Source organism: Thermochaetoides thermophila (genome assembly GCF_000221225.1).
Source record: "Thermochaetoides thermophila DSM 1495 unplaced genomic scaffold scf7180000011806, whole genome shotgun sequence".
In the NCBI taxonomy this organism is placed as follows: Eukaryota; Fungi; Ascomycota; class Sordariomycetes; order Sordariales; family Chaetomiaceae; genus Thermochaetoides; species Thermochaetoides thermophila.
Window position 1 is genome coordinate 1940956 of NW_006383023.1, and position 16032 is coordinate 1956987.

Genomic DNA, 16032 nt, shown 5'->3' on the forward strand with positions numbered 1-16032 from the left:
TTGTAGGGGCCAATGTGGTCTGACCCAAATCTACCGTGTAAGTGTAAGCAGCCTCGTTTCGCGGCTGGGACATGCCAATCTGGCACCATGCTGCAGCGAGGCGTGGCATCCTGAGCTCGGAGTTTACGTTTTCTTGGTGATGTGAAAGCTGTCAGTATTTCGTGCATGGGTTGGTTGGCTGGCTGACATGATCCGGGACCTGAGTGTTGCTTTCATCTTTCATCCCATGTCTAGAAGGGCTTTTTTTTTTTTCCTCTAATTATCCTTCCATCCCGTGTGCAAGATGATATATCAAAGCTTAGGGATGGTTAGGGATGTGTGTGTGTAGCCCCCAGCTGCACGTGCTTTCTGTCCAACGCATTCATCATTCCTCCAGGCTTTTCCAAGCGCAATTGGGGAATTTTTTTTTGACCAATTGACGACAATTTATGACGCTGGCAGCAGTCTGATGTAAGATGCTGTCGGCACTCGACAAGCCATAAGAAGGTTTGTGGCGCGCAGAGGCGCCACTGTGTGTCGAAAAGACTGGGGCGCAAAGACCCATGCGCAAACGAACGTTGGGTGCGCTAAACCCGATCTGGTTGCTATCTTGCATCAGATAAGAGCCCCAACCCTCCCACAAAATCGTCAGACATCACCAAACCCGCTTATGTCATCACCATTCAGACGCCAAAGCGCTATCAACGTCGAGCCATGGCTGTTAAGAGAGCAACCATCGAGCCGTGCGCCATCGCGTGCGGGTGTTTGAGCCATTAACAGACCGCAATGACATCGCGTTAAGGCTTCCTTGGCGAGCCACGGTCGAGCCATGTGTTGGGCCATCAAGGTAGCCCGATCGCTCACCGTACCTTTTTTTTTTTTTTCTCACCATTAGCTTTCACCACTTTCGACCATATCATTCTCTTTTTTTTTTTTTTTGTGAAAGAAACCTTATAGAAGAAAAAACGCCAAAATGCTCCGATCATGGTATGACAAGGATGAAGAAAAACCCGAGTTCTGGCTCGAGTTTCAGGTCATCCATGACGGCCTCGAGACAGAACCGTCGCCACCCTCATCCTCTTCCTCGTCGACAACCATCTCCTCCTCCTCCGAATCCCAAGGCCAAACCTTCCACCTTTTCCCCCTCCTCCCCCCCGAACTCCGCCTTAAAATTTGGGAATGCCTCATCCAGCCGCGAATCGTCGCTGCCGCCTGCTTCGACTCTCGCTTCGAGGCCCAGCGCCGCGTACAACTCACCTGCCGCCCGCGCCGCCCGGCCGTCCCGGTGCTACTCCACGTCTGCCGCGAGTCGCGCGAGCTGGCGCTGAAACACTACCAGCTCGCTTTCGCGTGGCGTTTACCGCCTAGGCTGGCCGGCCTTCCGCCGGTGTCATCTTCCGCTGCGTCTGCTTCTTCTTCTTCCCCGTCGCAGTCGCTGGCATCAACCTCGTCCGAGGACACTGAGGAGCAGACGTCTTTATCATCATCTTCTTCTTCATCTTTATCTTCTTCTTCTTCTTCTTCTTCTTCAGCAAAGCGCCAGCCCCCCTCATCTTCTCCACGCTCCCTCCCCGACCTGATCCCTCCTCCCAATCGCCGGCGCTCCTCGACCTACGCCCGCCCCATCACCCACCCCCCGAAAGTCTACTTCAACTTCTCCCTCGACTGCCTCCTCCTCCTGGGCGAGCTTGAGCCCTACGACCAGTACGGCTTCAACGCGCCCATGTCATACTTTCTTCGCCGCGACGACACGCGCAGAGTCCAAAACGTGGCGTGCGCCTTCCAGGAGCTGCATATGGATCTGTACGAAGCCGATCAAGTTTTTGGGACATTATTTCACATCATTGATATGTTTCCGTGCACGTGGGGGCGGGAGGGGCGGTTGTTGATCACCACGAACACGCCTGGAGCTCCTGCACAGCAGGAGGAGAGCGGGAAAGAGGATGGTGTGGTTTATAGGTCTCCCTACGCAGACGACCCCTACTTCTCGCACATCCACTCGCACAAGTCGGCCAAAGCCTCGCCAGAGTCTGCAGCGGACAGGGGCCCCACGACCGATAATGTTGTGCAGAAGCTGTGGAGCGCGTTCATGGCTGGCGTCAGTGGGGGGAGCGAGAAGAATTCGATGGTGAATACACAGATTGTTATGGTGAGGGAAGAGGAGCTGCCGAGGTTTTTGAGGGGGCAATCGGCGGCGGTACGCCCAAAACCGGGGAAGGTGATGGAAGTTATGGAAGAGGAAGGGGAGAAAGGGTCGTCTTTATGATAACCAGGGAGTCGTTCGACGGTTGAAGACTACTCGGAAAATCCATTGCCCTGGAGTTATGGAGGTCATCCCCTGGTTTTTTTTTTTTTTTTGTGTGTTGTTTTCTTTGCCTTTTTTTTTTGAAGGGAGGGAGGGAGGTTTGCGAGGTTTGGTCATCTCCTGAGTGGCCGGCTCGAAGGCAGGCTACCCGATCAGGTCTCTGGTGCACTTCTTAGTTACGCATGCCACTCATCCATTTTCACAAAGAGATGAAGACTGTGGGGCCTCACTTTTAGGACCCGTTAGGACATGATTTACGACCAGGATGTTCCAAACGAGATACCTTTTTTTTATGTGTGTGTTTCAAGCACTCAAAGCAACAGGGATTTAGCATATACAGGGGAGGCGTTCTGCTTCAAAATGTTTCCAATTCCATTTCAAGCAGTCACTATGGATTTAATACCATTCAAAACATGAAAGCCATAATAATGAATAAATGATACAAAGGAAAGGAGAGGACTGGTATCGATGATGTCATATTCGAGTACAGGAGGAATCAAGAGGAATCATAGAGCAAAGGGATACGAAACAGAATACGAAGGGACATCAACACTCAACATTTCAACCCATATTCATCATCTTACCAGAGAGAAAGGGGGAGAGAGAGAGAGAGAGAGAGAGAGAGAGAGAGAGAGAGAGAGAGAGAGAGAGAGACGATGACAGAGACGTCATGATAGAGAGACCCTAATAGAAACAAGATATCGCGATTACCCCCCCCCCAAACCAACAAAAACCAACAAAATCAACCTGTTTAAGTACAGTTGAGACAAAAAACAACATCAAATATCCCAGTCCAGCATGATATCCGTACATACCCGTCCATCATTGATCCTCCAAGAAAATACACCCACTCAACAAAGACCCCCGCCACCCTCTCCCCATCATCACACCACATCCCCTCCCTCCCCTCCCTCCCGCAGCACAAACAAAACCGAGCGGAGATAAAACTACATATCGGGCCTATTCGCGGCTCGGCCCGCCCGCCGCCCGTCGATCAGGGGCTATCGGCAGTGTAAGAGTGACCAAAAAAGGGAAGGCAAAAAGAGGGACGGGAGACAAGAACGGGAACCGGTTTCCACAACCGAGCGAGTGAGCGAAACAAACGAGCCATTCGTTAAACTTAGCCGACCGTTACGGCAGGGCTGGCTAGATGTTCACAGACCCCGGTCTGAGTTCAGCATGTGTGGTCGGCCGGCTTTCGTGACTCTAGCACCTCTCCCCCCCTCCCCCCCCCCCCCAACATCTTTTCTCCCTTGACCGTTTGTTATCTTAGCCTCCGAACGGGGGCTCAGGAGGGTTCGGTGTCGGTGGCTCGGGCTCGGGCCTGGGGTTAGGTTTTCTGGCCAGCCGATGGGATGAGACAGGTGAGGAATGGAGTGCCATGTTTGCGACGTGGTGGTTGATGAGGGCCCTGCTTGAGTTAGCCGGACACTGCTCCTCCGAGTTGGGACTCGGAAACTCACTTGAGTAGTGTGTATAGAAGACAAGAGGCGAGGTGGGATTGGGTACCAAGCTTTAGCTAGACGGATGTCTAGTCCCCTTGGTCGAAGGAGGTATAGTGTGTCGGAGGACAGGCCCCCCTATATATAACGCGGTCCTAGATCGAGCAACTAGCTAAGTCAACAAAGTAGTGAACGACAAGAACCTGGCCCCTTCAATCAAACCCTCCTTGACATCCGACATGTCTATTTAAACTTTTGACCTGCCCAGGCTGTCCTCACACCCCCACTCATGGTTTTGGAGTGGAGGCCTGGACAGAACACTGGTGGATATCGGGGATGAGCAAGGGAGAGATTGCCTTCGCCCCGGCTTTGAAGCATCTTCCAATGGTGAGACGGGACAAGCATAGGCACTCAGGCACTGTGGAAGGCACTTGCCGACAAGCACTGCACGTGGCATGCATGTCACTTCTTTTCGAAGACCGTCTGATCGTCGGGCGAGACGCAGACACAAACAGACAGGGCAGGGCCAGTAGGTGTATGTGTTGGATCACCCTCGCCCGGCACATACATGGGCGTATGCATAAAACAAGTCCTTGGCCTACCTACACTGGTAGGTAAGCTACTGCGGAGGGGGGGGAGTATATCAAGACGCGGCAGCAGCGCACGGATAAAACAGCCAGAATCTGGTGATTAACGGAACGTCATCGTCCTTGGACAAGATCGGTGAGTCGCTCGATCAACCAGACAAGATGACAAAGACAGGAATTCGAATACCCTGTCTCGGTCAAGGTTGTTCAGCTGACAGCTTGCGGGAAACGTGGCTGCCAGTCCGATGCCTGTGATGCTTTGTTTGTTTTCCAAAGAGGAAGAGGGCGACGACAGCGACATCTTAACACTGCTCTGTTAAGGTCCGGGGCTGCGTCCTTCCACGTCGCCCATGTTTCCATCTCTCCCACCAATCACCAAAATTGTCGATGGGGCTGCTGCATCAAAGCAGCACGCTGCATGTCGAGCAGCCTGCATCTCATGCCGACATTGCCGTGGACGGATGGCTATGCCCATGCCACTGCTGCGGTGCGTCCTGCACTGCACCCGCAGACAAGGGCCTCAAAAGGCTGCTGCTGTGACAACACCCGCCACTGCTGCGCTACTAGGGGACAATCTCGACGTTTTGGACGATGGAGAGGTTGGAAAAAAAAAATCGACGGCTGCTTGCTTGGACGGGGTGGAGATGCTAGCGTTCAAGCATGCTGCGTACCTAGCTGGGGTATCATCACCCAGCCCCTCCCGCCGCCGTTGGAAATGCGCCCCCTAAGACCGTCTATTCATCCATCCATCCATCCATCCATCCATCCATCACCCGGGATCAACTCTGCCGCTATGTCAAGGCCGAGCCACACTTGACACAAGTCCGGATGAGTCTGACGGCAAGGGTCAGGTGGTTAGGCATGGATTTCTCTTATCAAGATCGGCAGCGCTATTGCCATCAGTGTTGACGCATACGTCTCGGAGAAGGAGCTTGGGAGCTTGGACAATAAACGTCGGGCAAGCCGCTGATGGTTCAGAGTTGAGAGTCAGAGTCAGAGAGGCAGCAAATTGGTCGCCTTGTCTGACCTGACGCTTGTCCTTGGGGTCTTTCCTCTGTTCCTCGGGTATTCGTCTAGGATTTAGCACAAAGGTCCTTCCAAGTGGTCCCTTGGGCCCCTTCTCTCGCGCGAACTGTAGACATTGTTAGAAACAAAGCGAACAATAGAGACATTCACAGCGTAGCATCCCAGAGGACCCAGACAAAAAATGGCTGTTTCTCGCGTCATCTGCTGGGAGGGGGCAAACAGCAGCTCCATGCGCTTCGAAGACTTCGGAGGGTTCCATCAGAACTGGAGCTGCCCCTGACCCCCACAAACCCCCCCCCCAAAAAACATGCCCTGGCAGCCCTGTTAAGGTACGTACCTAGGCCAGATGCAGCGTTTCATGGAGCCACGTGTGACCCCTCGAAGGGTATGCGCAAGTCTGGGGTGTGTTCGATGCCGGTGGATGCCAGTGGGTGCCAGCCGACGAGCTGGGAGGAACAGGCAGTCTTGGAGGATTAATGACAGGACTATTGCTGGCTTCAGCATGGAGTGCTTTCCCTCTTTTTCCACCAGCCGCCACCTTGGCGAGTTGGCGAAAGTTTGGTTGCGTGCCTGCCTTCCAGATGCATTAGTGTCTAGAGACTTGTCCTTTCCTTTTAGGACTGGCGATGATGCCATCGGTGTCAGCCGTGACCCCCATGTACATACGCAGCCTGAGGTAGGAACGCTATCCTTATCGCATTCTCTGGTCCGGGGTAGGAACGTGGGCTTGGAACCTGGAACTAGTACTTTGACAGAATTTTGGTTCGGCTCTGAGTCGCTCCCGGTGCTCAGTTCCATGGATCGCTGGTTTCTTGCGTGTCTCCTGCTTCGTGTCCCTCTCAGATTCCCCTCAGATCGTGTCAGATCTCGCTTCCACTGGAACGACTCGAATGGTCAACGAGCTCTCAGCTGTTCACAAAAAAAATTCACTTCGGGGAGGGATGTCGTATTCTTTCCCTGTCAATCTCCCCGTGTCGGTGCCATACCCCTGTTTATCAGTAATTGGTCCCCCGCATCACACATTCTAACGTCCGAGCGCTGTTTCTAGAAAACTTCGTTTTTTGATTGCTCTGAGTCTCAGCTAGATCTTCAGCTGATTCCATTTCTGGAGAAGGAAAAAAAAACATAAACAATCCGCAATCCAAGCTCATCATCGTCGATGTCGGCCCCCACTTCAGAACTTTCCCGCCGCTAGAAAGAAGGACAAGCTGCGAAGTTCTTTCGGTACATTAGACTTTGCTCCGGATCTCTCCTCATCCGGCAGCGGCGTTGGCCCCGGGTTGGCTCCCTGCAGCGTCACGCGCACACTACCTGGCCGTTGACACCACGACGGTTCAGCGCTCCAACCATCCCAAGTCCCATCCAGCTTCTAGGTGCCTTGTTTGGTCAGTCTCGGCAAGCCAAGCAAAAACCTCAGAGATGGGGTCCAAATGGCATATGCAGCATGCTAAAATTGGACACGACATTTGCCATTCTCCCTAATACCGTTGTTTCAAGCATATTAGCGATAGCCTTTATTTACATCTCTACTAGCCCATCTACGGCTTCATCGACGTTCTTAACCCGAGCCGCTCCCCCGCCGCACGAGCCATCCCGGCCACGACGGCGAGCTGGCTACTTCTTTTGGACTGTGGTGCTGACATAAATAGGCAGTCTATCGTCAGATGAAGGCCCCTGCACTGTCTAGTTTCAAGTCGCACAAACTTCGAAACTTTTTTCCGCGTTTGGCGACAACATTCGCGGTCTATTCTCACCACACTGCTAGGCATAAATGCGGTTTGCTGTCACGATGCAAACACGGTGTTAATTCCCCTTTCGTTTCAGAGCTTCAATCTTTTTTTTTTTTTTGGAAATCTGGCCGCGAGGTTAACTGCAAAGACTTAGGGATATCCATTCAACCCCTATTGCTGGAGCAGAGATTTTGGTGAGTCGAACCTTAGTTGATTCTCCCTCGACCGAGAGCTATTCGTAAGGAGTCCAAAATGCCACATAGACGTGAAATCATTTCCTCGACAAAAATGGGACTAGCGAAGACCCACGGGGAAGCGCTTCAAGCTCAATTTCTTTCACTCCAGAGATCGACTGACTAACTCGAGCCATGTTTCAGGTCACTCACTCTCACGAACTAAGCTGTCCTTCAATTTACCGCGATCGACGAATCAAGTGACTCTGTTGATTGTGTTTATTTGTGGATCGAGGAGCGAATGCTTCACGTCCTGCATTTTTGGCGACAGTTAATAAAGGAATCTGTTATACTATCCCAGTCAAATACCTTCATCGTTACATGGCCGTTTAAGAGCAATTCCTGCCTGAGGGCTGAAGCTAAGAATGATGTTGACTCTAGTTGGGGTTGATTTGAAGTTACCAATCCTAAGATATGACATCATTGTCAGAAGAAATGTGTGATAGTGTGTCGCATATCTCAGGCCGTTATCACTTTTGACCATGGCCTATATGCCTTGACAGTGGCCTTTTAAGTCCATAGGTTTATACCGCATTTCTTTGGACTGAGAGTCTAGGATCCTTAGGAGTTCATTCAGAGCAGATAGAGCTCAGATCCATGTTCTTACACCAACCTCGTTTTGGTTACTTTTTGCTTGCCATCAGATTAGCGGAGCTCAAGCAACATTGTCCAGCACGAGATTCTGCGATAGTGTCTATCAGGGAACCGAACTGGCGGGTCTGCGTCCTGGAATAAAGGAGGGCCCGGCAGCTGCAAGTGTTCGGGCATTATCTCTTGGCGATGCAAACATCACCTGGCACATACAGCAGTGTTCCTGCATTTCAATGAGTCGTCCTGATGTTTGCTGCTGGAAAGCCTTTCGGTGGAGAGGCCCTAAATCAAAGGATCGCGAGTCGAGGTTAGGCCGAGATGTCAAGTCTCCAACGTCTCGACACACCAGTGCCGTTCTTGTCAAGATCACCGGTAGTGCCGGAAGCGCAGCCCCGCAATCCACTTGGGGAGCCGATGACATCATGGCCCATGGACCTTGAGGTCGGCATCTTCAGATTCAAGACTCTCTAGGAGAAGAAGCTGATAATCTGTTGACCCATCATCAAACCTCGCAGGCATGCATGGGTGTGCTCTGCCGAGGAATAAACAATCAGTCGTGCTTCAGGCAACTGGCGTCAAAGTCAGGAACAGCTTCTTCGCGAGCGAATCCCATGCCTCCACTGCTCTCAACGTTGCCCCACTGAGATCCCAGCCAAAGGCAACGCCGCGCGCCCCGGGGCTTTGGAGCCCCACTCTTACGTGCAGTTAAAGCCGCAAGCCCGCCAACTGCAGCCAATCATCTGGCCAAAGTGGATCCAAACTGGAAAGTACCCAGGTACCGTGATCCACTTGAGACCGCCAACCCCGCGTCCGCGCCACAGAGGAGGGGAAGGTGAGGAGGTGAGAGGTGCACTGCGAGCTTCAGAAGCACATGCCGAGTCGCCGACAGCCATCTCGATTGCAGCGCTGCCGTCTAGTGGCTGTCAGCGAATTTTGCGTGTGGGCTTTTGCACCCTGCGGGAACCGTCGGGTGATGAGCGCTTTTTTGGTGGAGATCTCGCAGGCGCCGTCGCGCAAGGTCGGCATGGATGGCGCGGGGGAGGACGAGCGGCGAGGTCGCGAGACGACGAGGAGATGTGAATTGACGGGCTGTAAATGGTCGAGAAGAGATGTGAACTGGTAGTTATGATTATGAAATTGTGCATTATTCATATGCAGCTTGCCAGCCACAATATCTTGAAGCTTGTTGTTGCAGCCTAGGGACAGGCCAGTCTTCCTCATAGCCGAAGAAGCCCGCCGTGGCCGGAAAACAAAGAGACGACGGTGAACTAACTGATCCTCTCTTGGTTCATCATTGGCACGTTGCGCCTTGCTAGGCTGTATGTAAGCTGTAGTAAAACTAAGACCAATTGATCAACCCAATTCGCCGAGGTGCCGTCGTCATATAAAGGCAGACCCCCATCCATCTACTCCGACTTCTCCATGACTCTACCACGCAGTCACATTCGCAGTCGCAGTCCACGCTCGTCGATCGTGAGACGACGGTAGCATTAGCACAGCGCCGAAGCAGCCGCATCGAAGCTCACACACCTTAGTAGCACAATCAGCCGCGTATCCTCGTTATCAATTTCTTGATATCATCCATCATCACACACGTCGCAATGGCTCCCATTAAGCCGCATTGGGTGCAGCCCTCGCATCCCGACATCCAGCAGGTCATTGTCACTGGTAATGCTGAGGAGTTTACCACCAAGAGCATCTCCAAGATCGCGCTGCCGCCCTTCGGCCTGTTCGCCCGCCTTGACTTCCCACCATGCACCCCGGCCCCCGTCCCGACCTATGCCACAGTCCAGATTGGACGGGATAAGCATATTGATCTGAACAGTGATCTTCTGTACATCAACCACTCGTGCGAGCCGAGTCTTGTTAGTTGCTTACCCCAAGGGAGGGAAAATATGGGCTTGTCTTTTTTGTTGTTTTTTTTTTTCCCCAAAGGAACCATTGAGCTCAAAAATTGGGGCAAACTGGCTAACATCTGCGACTGCTCTAAATTATTAGATTTTCGACACCTCCAGCATGCTCGTAATCGCCGGCCCAAAGGGCCTTAAACCGGGCGACGAGCTGACGGTGCGTCTGGCCGGGTCCTCTTAAAAAGAAAATCAGCTTTGTTATTCTAACCATATCCTCCTTAATATCAGTTCTTCTACCCCTCTACTGAATGGGAAATGGCCCAGCCCTTCGACTGCCTCTGCGGCGCGCCAACCTGCCGCGGCCGCATCGCCGGCGCCCGCGACATGTCGCTCAAGCAGCTCGAGGGCCTCTGGCTGAACCGGCACATCCGCGATCTGCTCGAGGAGCGCGAGCGTGACAGGGCTCTGAAGGCGGGCAAGCTGTTCGGAAATTACACCCTAAGCAACGGCTACTCCAACGGCAATGGTTACACCAACGGGAACAGCGCCCTTCTGCCAACTTTGGACCTGGACCAGACCGTCCTGGCCTTGCGCGAGGCGCTCGCTCAGGCGGAGAAGGTCGTTGAAGTGGCGAGGTCAGCTATCACTTCGTATGCGGTTTCTTGCCAAGACGATGATAGCACATTCCGGAACGGCAAGAATGGCAAGGCCGACGGCCGTGCTGCGAACGGCAGCGGCAGCAGCAGCAACGGCAATGGGTATGATGCTCCGGCCCCGACGCCCCCCGGCTTGCAGCGGCGCGGCCCGACGTCACGAGAGTTGGCTGGCGAAGAGGGCGGCGATACGAGCTCGCGGGTGAGGGCGTAAGGGTGGGTGGGAGGGGAGGGGAGGGGAGTTTGGGCTTGGGGTGGTAGGTCTTGACCGGATGTTCAGTTGAAAGTTCTACAGGAACAGAGCTGACATTGGTTATGGCCTGCTCCCCCCAAGCCCTTTCATCCCTTTTTCCTTCTTTCCCGGGTCTACCACCACCCGGACGTCTAGCATCCAGATAGATCTTTTTTTTTCTTGGATGGGACTGTCTCTCTCTCTATAAGGGGCAGTTTTTTTTGGGTACATTACCCACGCAGTTAAACTGGCTTATTGTCTTGGTTTACAGCCTGAAAGACTGATCGATATCAGGGAGACAGGAGAGTGTCGTCGTTGAGCTGCTGTTGCTATGCATGTATGTACACGGATCAGGTAGTATCTATGTTCAACACCCCTGTCCCACGCAGTGTAACCAACCCCCCCAAGGACTATTGAAACACTGGTCTTGGTGACTACTACTCTTTCAGAACATACACTGTACAGCTATTTTGTAGTGAAGACATGAGCCATCTAGACATCATCATCAATATCATCCCTTAGCAGTACCAATTTTTGCTTTCCTTCCAAACGCCCTTAACTTAACATCAAACAAATAACAGTCCATGCACGCCTGCCTGCCAACTTCGTATGCTCATCATCATCGTCATACTCGTACACATATCATACAACCAACACCCCTAACACACCTCCCCAACGCACTAAACACAATTCCTTCTCTCACTAACGGACGGAGTATCACCTCCTCCGATTAAACAACCATCTCCCAACACTATTACACCTCACCCTGGCGAAAGCGGGAGCCACAGGACCTCCGCCGGCCGTTCCTCCTCCCTTGATGCCGCCCAATAGCCAATCTGTCAGGCCAACGACCTTGGCACCAACTCCCTTCTCCCACTGCCCTCCCTGCTGCATGTGCTCGATGGTGTGGTGCAGGATGCGGCCTTCGCGGTCGAATTCAAAGATGAAGAGGCCGGTGAACTCTTTGGGGGAGGTTGGTGTATCGGGGCCGGTATATTCATAGTCCGACGAGGAGAGAGATGTTGACGAGGTTGGAGGGTCGGGGTCGGATGAGCTGCTTGACTGAGGATCGGCATTTTGCGATTGTTGCTCAGCGGGTTGGTCTTTCGCCTCAGCATCCGTACTCGGCCTGTTCTCTCTGCTCCCCGAGCTCCCCTTCTTTTGCACAAATCCCGTAACCCCCGCCAGTAACCCACTCAACCCCTTCCCTCCCCCAACAGTCCTCCACTTTACAATCAACTGCTCCGGTCCCACAATCTCGTCCTCCTCCTTATCTGCTAACTTGCCTTCGCCCCCCGCCGCTGCCGACGCTGACATCCCGGGGCTCAGGGTTGCTGGTCTATGCACCATGCGTGCGCTCAGAATCTCTAGACGTACGTTGCCGACGAGGGGGACCCGGTTCCATGCGATTGGGCTCGACCAGAGCGCGGCGATGTAGGCTACGCGGCCGGTTACCGTGGGGAGGTGCGGGTGTGTGGAGGGGAAGAGGTGCAGGGTGATGTGGGGGGAGAGGACTTCTTGCGGGAGGGGGGACTGGAGGAGGGTTGGCAGGCGGTCTTGGAGGATGCGGAGGGCTGATTGTTGAGGGGGGGTGGGAGGGGGGGAGAAGTTAGCTAGCTATGTCTTTGTGAGGGTAGAGAGGATCAAGAAACAAAGCAAAGGAAAGGCTATGTGACGGGGACACATACTCTTCCCAAGCTTGACATTCCTATTCTCCGGCGGCGGCAGGTCCGGTTCCGCCTCTTCCGGTGGAACAGTCTGTAGCCTCGGGTGGTATGTAAACCAAGCCTCAGGGAAGAAATCTCCCCTCCCGGAGGGGGCGGGGACGGCGGCGGTGTTGTTCGCTATGGTCGACGATTGCTTAAACTTTGCGGCGGGCGTTTGCGCGGGGGACTTTCGGACGGAACCGGACGAGATGTAGCGAGCTACACGTTCACGGCGGCGGTCGAGCGTCCATGGAGACGCATAGACGATGCAGGCGGCGGCGGCAGCGGTCGCAGTTGGGCCGGTCCACGCAGAGTCCCTGCGCAGATGCCGGCGCAGGATCCTCGCGGGCGCCGTCATTTAGACTTTAGCCGGGATACTACTGGCTTGCGGCTTGCTTTGTGTTTGATTTTGGCGCCTGGGTAGGTTGCACAGCGATTCCAAGCTGTGCGGTATGGTGCCAGACTGTTTGTGAGCTGGCGAGAGGTGGTGATGCGGCGAACTCCGCAGTGTAAGTGCTGGCTGGTCTAGGAGATGATGTCAGCAATGAGCTTGGATATGGGGTTTGTAGAGACTCCTCGAAGATCTGATAAGCTCGGTACATTTTTTCGATAAGAAGTTGGCCATAGCGTCTTTGATATCGCACTGTGGCCCTGGTGCCAACCTAGAAGCCCGTGTAACGCATCTTGATAGCCCGGGGTCTGGTTTCATCCACGATCCAAGCCAAGATCATGGGACATGGGGCAATCGTGTTTTCAGGCTCTTATCAGAGCTGAGTCTGTATCTACCGGCGTATATGTGCCAGCATGAAGCTGACGACAGACATGAGATGCCGCAGCTTGGAAGATGCCTGTTACCGTTGTGTACCTGTACTTCCTGACCCCTGAGTCCCTGACAACCACCAGACATGTGAACTAGGTTCTCGAGAATCAAATTTGCCAAATGCATGGACTCCATTGTCATGAAGCTTCGGCAATATTAACTTTGACCCAGTGCAAATGTCTCCGTCTTTATGGTTGTCAAGCCCAAGCAGCACCAGGGAGGGTTTTGGTCAGTCGCACAGTGTCTCGTGTGTCCTTGCACCGTCAGCAGTTGCTCCACGCCACAGGCAGTTGTCATCTGTTTTGCTCAGGTGCTTCCTCGGCTGCTGGATGCCTCCATGATATTGCAGAGTGCTGGACTAGGTCCCTTATCAGTGACATGACGTCTCTTCAAAAAGAAGTAGATAAGTAGATTTCTGTAGCTTCAAGTTAATTCTTTGTTTCCTCAGAGCCCTTAAAGACCCTGTAAACTCCAGGGTACTCTGTAGTCAAGCCACACACATACACACACACACCGCCACAGTCAGCATCACGTGAAAACCCCCTATTAGGCTGCAGCAACCAGCAGACCAGCCCCGTCCAGCACACCAGCCAGCTCGACAGCCAACAGCCACCTTATGCTCAGTGCCTGGCAGCAGCCAGTGCGAGTGGCAGACGCCAGAGTGCCCGGTGACACCTCCAACCAAGCCTGAAGCGGGTGTGCTGTGCGCTGTTGACAAGGTGTGCACTGGGTCGCTGGGCCGCTGGGGCAGCGGGTCCACCAATCGCCCAATGGTTCTCCAGGCTGGTGGACGCCCTGACGCCTTGACGCAGCCTTGGAAGTCCGCCGACCGACGACCTGCTTCCCTTCCGCTGTTCTCGCTTCCAGTTCGCTGTCCCAGGTTCCAGCGTTGCTGCCACTGCTCAACACAGGTGTTCGCCTGCTGCCTTCGATTCCACACTTCCCACTGACACTGACTACACCCCCCGTGATCTCCATCTATCAACCATCATCCTCTAGCTCTACATCAACAAATCCTCGTCGCTGCCCGTAGTCTACCGACTCTCCGCCTTTTCCCCGCCTGCAACTACGAGCATTCCCCTCGATCTCGCTGCGCATCGCCAGCCGATTCCAATCCCAAACTCAGAACCAACAACACTGTCACAATGAACCCCGAGTAGTACGATGCGCCCCTTCTTGTCTTTCCCTTCGCGCTGCAGACATTCTGGTGATCTGCGTGTTTGCCGCTTGATTCTGGCTGCTAACAACTATTCAACAGTGTCTCCTACTTCCCACATCCTCCCCCCCCCCCTTTTTTTTTCCAAACGGCCGCTGTCGACCCGACCCCGCTGCAGACAGACAGCCTGCCTCGCCCTCTCTCCGTTCAATCATCACATGCTGACTCCCCCCACAGATACGACTACCTCTTCAAGCTGCTGCTCATCGGTGACTCCGGTGTCGGCAAGTCCTGCCTGCTCCTTCGCTTCGCCGACGACACCTATACCGAATCCTACATCTCCACTATCGGTGTCGACTTCGTACGGCGCTGTCCCTCTTCTCAGACTTGGAATAGCGCATGCTGACCGTCGCCAGAAAATCCGGACCATCGAGCTCGATGGCAAGACGGTGAAGCTCCAGATTGTACGTCCTATTAGCTTTCTTGGTGTGTGAGAAGTGCGGCTTACTAACTGCGATCACAGTGGGACACCGCCGGTCAGGAGCGGTTCCGCACCATCACCTCTTCCTACTACCGCGGCGCCCACGGCATCTGCGTCGTCTACGACGTGACCGACATGGACAGCTTCAACAACGTCAAGCAGTGGCTGCAGGAGATTGATCGGTATGCCACTGAGGGCGTCAATAAGCTGCTGGTCGGCAACAAGAGCGACATGACCGACAAGAAGGTGGTCGAGTACACCGTTGCGAAGGTATGTCCGCTTCAATCTCACCAAACCCTCCCCCCCTCCCTCTCCCCTCTCCCGGCCCGAAACTTGATAAGGCACTAACACCCCCGCAGGAGTTCGCCGATAGCTTGGGTATCCCGTTCCTGGAGACATCGGCCAAGAACGCCAGCAACGTTGAGCAGGCCTTCCTGACCATGGCTCGCCAGATCAAGGAGCGCATGGGCAGCACTATGGCCGCCAACAACACGAAAGCGAGCGTCAATGTCGCTCCCGGACACGGCGTGTCCAACAACCAGTCGGGCGGCTGCTGCTAAACGGCCTAAGAGGATGCAGTATTCTCTTACCTATTGGCCGCTTCTTAGCTTTAGCCTGGCCACTGCACTCTCTAGAAAAAGTAGTCCGCCACCTCCCTTGACCAACTTACCAAAAACCTGCCATTGAAATGATTCCATTACCGTCATCGTCGTCATCGTCATCCTCCCCATCGTCAATTGCCAGTCCTGCTACGTACTATTCTAGGGTGTTCACGGGTTGATTTCTTGCATCATGGATAGGGTCTTGATTTGCACACCTCGCTTTTCCTAACCTTTTTGTCTCCTTTTTCCGCGTCTCGTTGTCTTTATGTTCTCTCCTACCTAACTTTTCAGGAGGGCACACTTTCAGGTGATGGTGGTGAATGGTGAAGATGATGTATGGTGATGGAATTGGTAGGGGAAATGGGTAGCGGGGGGGGGGAGGGGTTTGGTATTTTGTGTTGATGGGGTGGTGTGGTTATTGGTTGGTTGGTTGGTTGGTTGGTTGGTTGGTAGTGAATGGTTGAATTGAATGGTGAATTGGTATGGTGCTGGCTTTTGGTTCGGTTTTCGTCGTAACAAACGAAGAAACTGGCCCCCTTAGAAACTCTCTTCTGCAGACTATATTGTGTTGTTCCCCCCTTCCCCCCCCCCCCTCCTTCCTCTCTTCTGCCGGAAGATCGAAGCTACCTACCTATCTTG

At 53.6% G+C, this 16032-nt stretch overlaps 3 protein-coding genes and 1 pseudogene across 4 annotated transcripts; 3 read left to right on the forward strand and 1 right to left on the reverse strand.

Moving 5' to 3' along the window:
- Positions 1–952: 952 nt before the first annotated feature.
- On the forward strand, positions 953–2245 carry CTHT_0005450 (uncharacterized protein; the record flags this gene model as incomplete). Its single annotated transcript, XM_006691017.1, has 1 exon — positions 953–2245. The coding sequence occupies one exon, from the start codon at positions 953–955 to the stop codon at positions 2243–2245; it is 1293 nt and encodes a 430-aa protein (XP_006691080.1).
- Positions 2246–9494: 7249 nt separating this feature from the next.
- CTHT_0005460 (uncharacterized protein) lies at positions 9495–10610 on the forward strand (the record flags this gene model as incomplete). The annotated part of the gene is made up of 3 exons (XM_006691018.1): positions 9495–9758; positions 9892–9960; positions 10032–10610. The coding sequence occupies 3 exons, from the start codon at positions 9495–9497 to the stop codon at positions 10608–10610; spliced, it is 912 nt and encodes a 303-aa protein (XP_006691081.1).
- A 735-nt stretch (positions 10611–11345) lies between these two features.
- CTHT_0005470 (uncharacterized protein) lies at positions 11346–12692 on the reverse strand (the record flags this gene model as incomplete). The annotated part of the gene is made up of 2 exons (XM_006691019.1): positions 11346–12241; positions 12317–12692. The coding sequence occupies 2 exons, from the start codon at positions 12690–12692 to the stop codon at positions 11346–11348; spliced, it is 1272 nt and encodes a 423-aa protein (XP_006691082.1).
- A 1607-nt stretch (positions 12693–14299) lies between these two features.
- Positions 14300–15351, forward strand: CTHT_0005480 (annotated as a pseudogene; the record flags this gene model as incomplete). Its single annotated transcript has 5 exons — positions 14300–14313; positions 14548–14671; positions 14727–14774; positions 14834–15061; positions 15151–15351. Coding segments are annotated over 5 exons (615 nt in total).
- Positions 15352–16032: the final 681 nt, after the last annotated feature.